We start from the raw sequence: 11,943 nt of genomic DNA, 5'->3' as shown, positions 1-11,943 counted from the left end.
ATGGATTGTGTGGATCAGTACTATTTTGGGCATATCATGTCATTTGTCTTTTTAGAGTGGTACATACACATATGTTGATTATATATGTTCAATTCCTGACTAATATGTCAAAGTACTCTACTAGTGAAGGTTCAAGGTATAGTTAAAGAATCACTACATCAGCAAAGCTCTTGAAACTAAAGATTTGGCGTGGTTTTCTGTACGTCGAATGGAAATTTGGTTAGTCAGATGGTTTAGTTACAAAGTAAAATGGGCAAATTTCTAGTGCGGGTTGGGTCGATTGACCAAAATACCTTTTGTTTATAATAAATAAATAATTACCGTGTCGTTTTCTGTTCACAGATATCATTATCACAATAATTCGCAAGTATTTGAACGAACAGATTGGATGTTTAATGCAGACTACAATTTAGAGGCGGATCTTGAGCATAACTTTTAATTGGGCGATGCTAGTTGTTCGATTATGTATAGAAGCTCACAATTAACATATACGGAGTAATGTTTAACGAGAATTGTGACAAACTTTCACTCTTGATATATAATTTAAAAACTCATCGCTAATATTACTAAGATTTTTAATCGAAAATAAAGAGTAGCAATTAATGGAACGCTGAACCTGAGTTATGGAATGCTAGATCTCAACTTTGCTGAAGTGAACTTTTAAATAAATTGAGTGGAACATAGTCACTCCTATTGCTCTAACCATGATAGTCTTAAAGTAATTTAGTACTCCTTTCGTCAAAGTCAAAGTGTCCGGGCACTTAGTTATGAAAAATTACAATAACTACAACTTTCATCAATTAAGTTATATCTCCACCAACTTAGAAAGGTTAGACGACACTTAAAATGAAACATCTCAAAACATCTCAAAATAGTGACGTCGATAATGAGCCATAGTGGGTATCGGTTAAGAATACATAACTATACTTAATAACTCAAAATAAGCCCATTTCAAGAACCATATATACTTTAAGTCTACAATTTGTTGAAATTCAAAATCTTACCAGTGCAACATTTGCTACAAGATAAGAGGCTAGAAGTAGGCACATACACATCTAAATAACATTAAACACCAGCATAGATAAGAGTCATGATGCTTACAATTTGTTTATCTCACAAACAGAAATGCCATACAAGTACGCATAAAGACAATCTCCAATTAACCACGAAAACATATCCGAATTCTAGTCTCGTCGAGAAAATAAAATTCTGGAATGCAAACTAAGACTTACTAGATATACCTTCACTTGAATTGTAGATTTCTAATTGAGTGTGTTGAATCTTGGCGAGACAATGCTTTCGACACATACACAAGAAAAAAAAGTATAAGCCATCGGATCTTTATTCCTAATACGTTTTGATAATCTTCCATATTCAATGTCATATATTAGCATTTCACCGCGGCAAATGAGCACAAGTTTCCCATTGACATAGAAAACAAATGGTAAACCTATCATAGGAATTTCATTGAGCCCATGGAGTTTTATCTTAGTCCAAGATCCTTTTACCCCATACTCATTCATCAACCAAACTTCAGTATCCAACACAGATAATATCGCAAGCTTTTCATCAACAACACAAAGTCTATAGAAGGTATCAACATCATAAGACAACGTAGGTGATGGCACTTCACTGAAATTCTCATCTGCCAAACTAAACGCAACGATTACTTTTGTTTGATCAGGGACCTTTTTAGCTACCCAATGAAAGGACCCGTTAACAAAAGTGGAGGATGTAATACTGAATGGGCGATAATTATCAGGATAATCAATCACCCTCGTCCAAGTATTTCTTCTAAGGCTATAAACATGCACACACATAATAATATCATGACCAATCAGATTCTGAAATTGATTGATGGTAACAACCTTGTAATCATCTGTCACTGAATCATAACCCAATCCACACATCCTACAAGATACAAATCTATGCCCTTCGATTTTAAAATCACAATCTGGCAATTCCACGAATTCTCTTGTGGTTGGGTTTGAAACCGTGAGTGTCACATCATCCGAACAATGGCCAAAAGTAAGCAACAAAACAAGGCCATTGCAAGAACCGTAGATACTAAGGTTCACATAAGGGACTTGTAAGTGAAACTTTGTTGGTATGGATTCTTCTTCTTCTTTTGTTTCTTCATGACGATGATCAAACGAGATGAAATAAAGACCGTTCATACAGCTCTGATGAAGGAAGAGATAGTTTCGGTTAAGGGTGTTTTGATGGGTTTTGATGAATTTTGGCGATGATAGAAGATATAACCAATATTTTGAAACACACCTGAATCGACCAACAGATTTAGACGGAAGACGATATAGGATCTCAGTAATTAAGTCAGATGGAATACTAACCATGCCTTTAGATGTCATCTTTTAATCTTCAGTAACTCTGCAGGAAAAAAAAAAAAAAAAAGCAGAGCAATATGAGCACGAATTAAACATTAAAAACATAAATTATTATCAATTATCAACATTAAATCCACAAACTAATAGAAAATCTTACTATGCACATCTTTAATTTAACCTCAAAATTAAAAACCCTAATTTTTTACCCACAACAAAAAATTGAACCCTACTGCAAATAGAACTTTTCCGGGTGATAATAATGTGTAATGTTAAATTAAACAAGAAGCGTCTTTCTCACCTTCACCTTCAGATATAGTGATTGACTGATTTCCAACGACGTATGTGATTGATTTTTTTAATTTAAATAAAACATAAACTCGATAATGTAATGTTAGAGAACATGGTTCAAATACGACTTCTTATACAAAAAATTAATCTTAATCGAAGAAATATGGTGGTCGTAGGTATAAGTGGGTCATAATTGCGGGTCAAGGTTCTAAAATGTCTACTTAGTGATGACACGTTTGTTCGGGAAGATTGCGTCGGTCAATGGATCCGCTGATGTGTTATCTTACAAGTTTGAGAATCGGTCCAAGAAAAATTCTTTAAAAGAGACGGTTAATGGAAAATTGAAAATGGCGGTTTCTCGAGGTTAATTGTTGTGGTCCGTCTTATTTTCTTCGTATGGTTTCGTTGCTTGTAGTTTCATGTTATTCTCGGTTTTTTTATTAGTTCGTTTGTATTTTTTCGGGATGTTAGGGATACTCGTTTTTAGATAACTTTTGTTTAGATGGTTGTTTTTTGAATGCGAGCTTTCCCGTTTTGCCCATGTCCTTTTGTATATTCTGTTGAGGGCGTTTTCTTCCGTAAAACAACCTTGTTTCTTTATGAGTATTCGTTATTTTCGCCAAAAAGATAATAAAATAATCAAAAGTTACATTTAATAAATAATTACCATGTCGTTTTCTGTTCACGGATATCATTATCACAATAATTCGCAAGTATTTGAACGAACAGATTGGATGTTTAATGAAGACTACAATTTAGAGGCGGATCTTGAGCATAACTTTTAATTGGGCGATGCTAGTTGTTCGATTATGTATAGAAGCTCACAATTAACATATACGGAGTAATATTTAACGAGAGATTCGATAGATTGCGACAAACTTTCACTCTTGATATATAATTTAAAAACTCATCGCTAATTTTACTAGGATTTTTAATAGAAAATAAAGAGTAGCAATTAATGGAACGCTGAACCTGAGTTATGGAATGCTAGATTTCAACTTTAATGAAATGAACTTTTAAATAAATTGAGTGAAACATAGTCACTCCTATTGCTCTAACCATGATAGTCTTAAAGTAATTTAGTACTCCTTTCGTCAAAGTCAAAGTGTCCGGGCACTTAGTTATGAAAAATTACAATAACTACAACTTTCATCAATCAAGTTATATCTCCACCAACTTAACTCTATTTAGAAAGGTTAGACGACACTTAAAATGAAACATCTCAAAATAGTGATGTCGATAATAGCAACTGCCAATACATTATCTCATATCAATAATGCTACAGTTAACAGCACAACTCAAAAGTGAATGTATGCTCATCTAATATTGTAATGTTGTAGTTCAACTGCTTACCGATTCGATATTTGCTTCAACATAAATGGCTGAAATAAAACACCAAACATTATTGATGAGCATGCCCAAACATGTTATTGGAGTGATATTTTCATCTCCATCTACTAAAACACATCCAATTATACATTTGATCAACACTATACGTACTGCCTTCGATTGAATTTGTAGACTTCTAATCGGTTTTGTTATTAGAATCCTTTCTAGCTACTCAATATAAATATTCGTTAACAGAAACATCTAATAATTTTACACACATGTAGTAACTATAAGGAAAATCACTCAACGACATCCAAGAATTATTTTTTCTAAGGCTATAAACATGGACATGAATACTAGCAGGAACTAGAAGAAGCATAAAAGATAGTAACAACCATGTAACCATCGGTTAATGAGATCTCTGTAGGATTAATGTGCAAGGTACAACATATAATTATATTGATAAATTCATTTGAGCCTTTGGGGTCACACATATACACACATAGACGTCAAATAAAATATATATATATGATGTATATATATTATCCGAGTAACGAAATAAACTTAAGATGCTTAATTATAAATTAATTAGTTAGTTAATTAATTAGATAATTAATTAACATTAATTAATAATTAAATATAATTTAAGAAAGGTGAACTTTGAATGTTAGTTGGAGAATGGTAGATGGGATATTTTGGCTTTGCAATTATTTACACATATATAATTGTATGGGACTTCTTCATGGAGAGGTAGTTGTTTTTTTTTTTATGCAAAAGAGATACGTAAAATGAAAACACAATTATTTTAGTGAAGCTTTCCACAAAAACTAACCTTTTAGTTATTATCCATGAAAAGAAAAATAAACAATCTCATTGCTTCTTAATTTTCTTTTCATAAGAATAATATATATACAAAGTATTATTTATTGGTCTTATTAATATAATTTGATTATATTAATACGTTACTCGGGTTTGGACTAGCATCCATTGACGTTGCTCGAAAGTGTAGTGGACTACCCAAATAGACGATCATATTCTTTGATCGTAGGTTTCTCTCCATTCATCAGTTTCTTCAAGAAAGGTATACCGTTAACTCCTCTTTTGTTTATATATTCATGACAATTATTAGTGGTGTAACTGGATCGTTGAGAAAGATTAATCGTGTGCATGTTTCATTAAATAAGTGAATATTTAATCTTGTTAAATTTTGTTCATAAAATAATAAAAGATTATTATTTTAACTATTCGCTGCGTTAATCTGATTTAGTAAAAGTACACACAATTATCCATCAGTGGTATCCGAGCCGCTTTTACACCATCTTAATTGTCGCGTGATTTTCTTTAGATTTAGCTTTATGGTGAATTGGTAAAAGTCGAAACCTTTTTGGTTTTTAAAGTCAACGCGGTTGATTTAGACTTAACCTCATGACGCGCAAATATGATTGAAAGAATATCTCTATTTTAAATTGTAGATTTAATTGTTATGGCTTGAATATTTATTATAATTGTTGATTGTTATATTCCATGGTTATACACATGCATTATAACCATGGACAAGCCATATATAGGTTTTAATAATGTAGTTATTATAATTGTGATTGCATACATAGCCCGTAATGCCCCGACCTATGTGTTTGATTATATGTGATTGTTGTGATTGTTGATTACGGCAATATTATGTCATGATTGATTATTTATTTTATTAGAAAGGCCATTTTGAAGCCAAAGTTGTATTATATTTATTTTACATTTTCATAGTATTGTATTTAAGTTTATTCTAAATTGTAAAAGTATTAGATTAGTTGTACTTTTTAATTTTAAATAAATGTAATAAGATGAAGATTAAAGATAAAGATGCAACGTGGATTTTGACTTGGAAGATGGCGAACAGGTCAAGTTGACAACGATGGCGTTTGTCAGGTTTCACTTGATTCTTGAATTAAGTGGGAGCTACGATATTACCCTTAGTTTGATCTCTTGATCCCATGTCGGCTCATGGGATCAAGCATAGGATTTTTTGGGCTAGGCTATGTGTGTGTGATGCATGATTGTGTTTTATTTTACGCATTTATATTTAATTGTTGATTATAATATATGCTAAATGTTTTTTATGAAAACATTAAATAAAACAGGTAACGAGTTTCAAATATAAAAACTGATTATTTTAAAAAGTTAAACTCTAACGATTTTAATGTTAAATAATTTTGAGACTCAAGTTACATATGTTTTTGATGGAAACATTAAATAAAACTCTAAACGAGTTTCAAAGATTAAAATTGATGATTTTAAAATAAGTTAAACTCTAACGAGTTTAATGTTAAATGATTTTGAAAGTCAAATAATATATATGGACGACATCTTTTAAAACGATACACGTATGGGTATTTGTTATTTTTATATCTTATAAATTAAATAACAAATTAGATCACAAACATAATCGACATATACAATTGGTTAAAAAAAAATTTAATTAATAATGTAGCGACTCTTGTGTGCATGCATTATTCGTTGACACAAACTTTTTTCAAAATACCCGTCAAATTTAAGTCATGTCATCCAATAAGCTTGCAAACACTCCTCGTTATTTTTATGATCTAGTGAGACTAGGCTGAATTATAGCCACGAGGTGGATTTTTCGATCTAGTGAGACTAGCGTGAATTTTCACTGTTTCCAAATTAGACGACTTAATCGTATTCACGGTGAGACCTGAGTTCGAGGCAATGATGGGACAAACATGCCATTAGATAATAGTGGTTTGTTGGACTACATATATCTCTATGTCCCATAAAGTCTAAGAGTTGTACTTGAAATGCAATTGGTACCCGCTACCTACCAATAGAGTCCATAACTACTAGCTAATCAACAGATGTGGCTATGGAACTTCTATGTGGATCTTAGGCTTACGTAAATTAATTATTTTTTAAAAATATTATAAAAACTTGAGTAGTTAATTTATTAAAACTCAATATCGAAAATACTAAATTGAATCTTATATCTATTGTAGATGTCAAATAATTAAAACGTAAACCAAAACACACTTTCTTCTTTGTTGGAGAAGGATAAACTCAATGTTCAAACTTCCTAGACTGGCACTGCAACCTGAGAATTGTTCTCAAGCATAATTGGAAGTTGAATAAAGTTTAGAACCCATATCCTTTCTTCCTGTTGTGGCAGTTGCTGCTGCTCAGCAAAATGATAATCGAATGTTGTTCGATGATTAGGAAGAAATATGATTGAAGGGTAAAAAAGAATAAGCCGAATATTTTGTGAAAGGAAAATGACAAATCATTTGCTAGGAAAAATATTCCACCTTCCAAGAAGGAAATCCCAACAAAAGATGCCGAATGTTTCCATTGTGGAAAGGTTGACAATTAGAGAAGGAAGTTGTCCTATCTTCCAATCTGAGCTGAGAAAAGACAACGCAGGTGAGACTAGCAAATCAGATATATTCCATATATAGTTATATACTTCTTCTAGTGATTCCTAGATCTTTGTTGACTGGTTGTGGCCTTCACACCTGTAACAATATGAAGGGAATGAGAAGAAGTAATAGACTGAAGAAAGACACACTGGATTTGCAAGTAGGCAAAGGGGATCAAGCTTTTGTTAAAGCTATTGGTACCTCTGAACTTACTTCTCTAAGTGGTCTTATTGTTTTGTTGGAACAATAGCATTATGCTCTCAATACTGCGAGCGACATAATTTGAAAGATGCTAGTTTTGAACTTGCATTTACACACTTAGGTATTTCAGTTTCTAAGGATAATATATTCATCTGAATACCTATCCACGTGATGGTATTTTTGAAATTGATATTCATAGTGTAATTTCAAATGAGAATTCTGTGTATACCTACATCGCCAAAGTCTTCAAGCAAGACTTGAATAAGACATATCTATGACATTGTCATATTGGTCATATAAACAAACAATGCATTTCAAAACTCCAATCTAATGGACTTTTGGAATCATATGGCTCTGAGTTATTTGATGTATGTGTTTCATGTTTATCTGCATAGATAACAAATGCTTCTTTCTCCGATTTAGGTAAAAGAGCTAAAGATCTTTTAGGACTAATACATACCGTTGTATGTAGCCCTTTAAGAACAATGTATAGATTTAGTTAATTTTACTTCATTACATTTACTGATGAGTATAGTAGCTATGATTATGTTCACTTGCTGCAACATAAATATAAAGCTATTTTAACATTCAAAAATATTCCAAAATGAAGTAGATAATCAGCTTGGAAAGACCATTAAAGCACTTCGCTCCGATGGAGTAAGTGAGTTTATGAGTCAAGAGTTTTTGGACCACCTAAAGAATTGTGGGATTGTCTCATAGTTCACTCTACCTTACACACCACAACACGATGGTGTGTCTGAGTAAGAGGAATCGAACTTTACTTGATATAGTTTGATTTATGATGATTCTGATTTCTCTACTACCGTCTTTTAGGGTGAGAGCCTGCTGCAGGCATACTCAATGTGATTCCAACTATGAAGGTAGAAAAGACACCATATGAGTTATGGCATGGAAAGAATCCCAAGTTGTCTTATCTGAAAGTCTGGGGTTGTAAAGTGTACGTGAAGCATGACACTTCAAACAAATTAGAACCCAGAACTATCTAATGTTACTTTGTATGATACATAAAGGAAACAATGGGTTACTACTTTTACTACCAAGCTGAAGACAACGTGTTTTTGCTCGGTCTGCTGAATTCCTAGAAAGAGATCTTCTCTTACAAGAAGTCAGTGGGAGTAAAGTAGATCTTGAAGAAATTCAAGTACTTTAAAGTAACATACCTTCAGTAAACACTAGCAATCCACACATTGAAACTGAGCGCACTGTTGGTGAGCCAGAACGTGTTACATCTGTACTTTATAGATCTAGTAGAACTCATCGGCTTATGAGGTTTAATTATCTGATTAATTCAGATAAACCTCAATTAAGGGATTATGATGAACCCTCTACCTGCGTGAGGCTATATCAGATCCTGAATCTGAAAATGACTAGATTCTATGAATACAGATATGCAGTCCATGAAGGATAATCAAGTATGAGACTTGATTGATCTTCTACCCAATTGTAAGACAATGAGGTAAAAATGATTCTTCAAAGGAAGACTGATATGGACGGTAATGTAAACACTTTTAAAGCTCGATTGGTGACAAAAGGTTATGATGAAAGTTTTGCACCAGTCGCGAGCCTTAAAACAATTAGGATACTTATTACCATGTATACTTTTCATGATAATAAAATATGGCTAATGGATGTCAAAAACGCTTTCCTAAATGGTGGCCTAAGCGAGGACGTATATATGGTTTAGCCGAAGGAGTTTACGAATCCTAAGCATCTTAATAAAGTATGCAAGCTTCTAAAATCCATTTATGGATTAAAGCAAGCATCCAGGAGCTAGAATCTTAAGTTTAATGAGAAAATCAAAGTGTTTAATTTTTCTCAAAACCAAGATAAGCCCTGAGTTTACATTAGAGCTAGTGGGAGCAAAGTATTCTTCTTGATCTTATATGTTGATGACATATTACTTATCAGAAATAACATTTCAACTTGTAAGATGTCAAGTCTTGGCTTGAAAAATGAATTTCCATAAAGGATCTTGATGAAACTACTTATATTATTGGAATGAGGATCTATACAATAGATCCAATTGGCTTATTGGTTTAAATCAAAGTACATACCTTATCTTGCAGAGATTTATTGTAGCGACCCGACAAAATTGTCATTTGACGGCGCCGACTACTTAGGTCCCGTTACGTGGTCATAAGTCTTTAAAATAACGTTTGACCAAAATATGTCGCATTCATTGCAAAAGTAAAGATTGTTCCCTAGTTTACAAGAATTGTTCATCCAAAAGTTATGTTACAAAGTTATAAGTACAAATGAAACCTATGCGACACAATTTAAAAGTAGCCAAAAGATGCTCCATGTATGCATAAATACTCGACATCCAAAGCAAGTATCAAAATAATGAGCGGAAGCATGTAACACATATCGTTCAAAGACCTGAGAAAAACATAGAAATCTGTCAACGAAAACGTTGGTGAAATCATAGGTTTAAGTAAGTAAGTGAGTAAATAAGTAGATTGAACCACAAGATTTGCAACATCGAATTAATAGTTAACCATTCCAAAATTTGTTTCACGAGCACCCAATTATCAATGCTTAACATTTCTCCCATTGAACCCCATCACTTAGTGCTAGAACATACACTGTTTCTCGAAAATATATTTCATTCGTAAACGGTAGCGAACCGTTTGAATGAGGGTTTGTCAAACCCATATGGATCCATACAACATAAGTTCTCGCTTACACCCGGCAAGTGTAACTAATGATAATCGAATTGAGGATTTTGTTCTAAACTCGTATGTAGAATGTTTGTTTTCCTGTACTTGTGTTCACTTAGTAAAAGAAATGTTTATGTTTTCTCATCCCAAATGTAAGTTCAAAAAGAGTAAAAGTGGGACTATGATCTCACCTTGAGTGCACGAGTAGTAAAGTACTTCAACAAGTAAACGTGTGCAAAGAACAATGCTAATCTTGACCTAAACAATAGGTTGTATCAATAACGGTAAACACGATAGGTCAAAGATGTTCAATTAGTCCTATGGCTCGTTACGACTCGATTATGTAGCATGTGAATCAAATTGTCACGTTTCATGCAAGATACAAGTATAAAAGCAGGTTAGAACGATTGCACAACCATTTGGTTAAGTTTGATTAAAAGTCAACTTGGTCGGGTCAAAGTCAACGAAAAAGTCAACATGTTCGGGTCGGGTCCCGAACTATTTTTCTGAGGTTTTTAATCATATATGAGCATGTTAGAACAAGTTTCATGTGAATCGGAGGTCCGTAGTATGCCAAACATTTTTCGTATTTTGGACATGGAGGTCAGAACCTGACCACGGCTTATGTCGCGCCGCGACATAAGCTGGCTGCGCCGCGGCATTGGCCGTGCGCTGGTACCTGGTCAGTCTCAATTGTTAAAATCCAAAATCAAAACTCTTTCAAGCATAAATTACAAACCGCTAACTCTTAGAACTCGCACCTTATATCGTTGGAAAGGTAATTTGACAAAGAACACAACTAAATATATTTCACCAACCAAAAACATTATTTGTAACAATCGGCTTTCCAAAATAAATGATCGATTAATGCACACATTTAATACTCGAATTTGATAAGTGCACATTTATGATTCGGGCATTTAATGCATACATACAACACGCCGTTTTGTAGGTAATCGAGCATACAATACAACTAACTACTTACTAACAATAATTCATGGCATTCAATGTATCATCTATTCATTTCAAGCTTATCAAGCCCTAACCCAAATTCACCAAAAATCACTAATCAAGTTTATGGAGTTTTCTCAAGCAACCTACACATCAAATTGAAGCTAGTGATACTAGGAACACAATTAGAACGTGAACTTTTAACATCTAACAACATATGATCATCCAAAATTCAAGAACAACACACCAAAATTCAAGTTCATGCTAGTTATACTAAAACAACGAGATCGAGCATACAAATTACATACACGACATCACAATGAGCCATAGACACTAACTAACACCATTTCAAGTCAAAAACACGAATTTAGAGAAATCTAGAGTTTTAGAAATGTTACCCAAACGAGATGAAGTTGGTACCAAAATGAAGAGGATGAAGAGAGGATCACGAATATGTAATTTATTTTGTTGCTAGCTCCCTAAATCGAATTTGGATGATGATTTTGTGTTTGAAGGTTTTGAGAGCATAAAAGGGAAGTAAGAAAAAGAGATAGAGAGAAATGGGAGGTTGGTGGTGGATGGTGGGTTACTAGTTAGCCAAGTTTGCCCGAGTGGCGAGATTAGTCCCTCGCGTTTGTAGTCGGGTGCGGGAATTACCTAAACGGAATATTTTAAAACGCATATTAACGGAGGATGTTAAAATCCAATAACGGAAAAATATTAAGA

General features: G+C 33.3%; 1 protein-coding gene across 2 annotated transcripts; it reads right to left on the bottom strand.

Moving 5' to 3' along the window:
• Positions 1–951: 951 nt before the first annotated feature.
• On the bottom strand, positions 952–2,756 carry LOC139858117 (F-box/kelch-repeat protein At3g06240-like). 2 transcript variants are annotated; one of them, XM_071846970.1, is made up of 3 exons: positions 2,644–2,732; positions 2,352–2,388; positions 952–2,280 (listed from the first exon to the last, which is right to left on the bottom strand). In XM_071846970.1, exon 3 carries the CDS (start codon positions 2,175–2,177, stop codon positions 1,263–1,265), a length of 915 nt encoding a protein of 304 aa, XP_071703071.1. In that variant the 5' UTR covers positions 2,178–2,280; positions 2,352–2,388; positions 2,644–2,732; the 3' UTR covers positions 952–1,262. The 2 variants fall into 2 exon arrangements, with proteins under 2 accessions (XP_071703071.1, XP_071703070.1); XM_071846969.1 differs by having other exon boundaries at positions 952–2,388; positions 2,644–2,756.
• Between the last annotated feature and the right edge of the window lie 9,187 nt (positions 2,757–11,943).

Source organism: Rutidosis leptorrhynchoides, chromosome 7 (genome assembly GCF_046630445.1).
Source record: "Rutidosis leptorrhynchoides isolate AG116_Rl617_1_P2 chromosome 7, CSIRO_AGI_Rlap_v1, whole genome shotgun sequence".
Lineage (NCBI taxonomy): Eukaryota > Viridiplantae > Streptophyta > Magnoliopsida > Asterales > Asteraceae > Rutidosis > Rutidosis leptorrhynchoides.
Note: the sequence above shows the minus strand (reverse complement) of the source record. Positions and strands in the feature narration are given on the sequence as shown.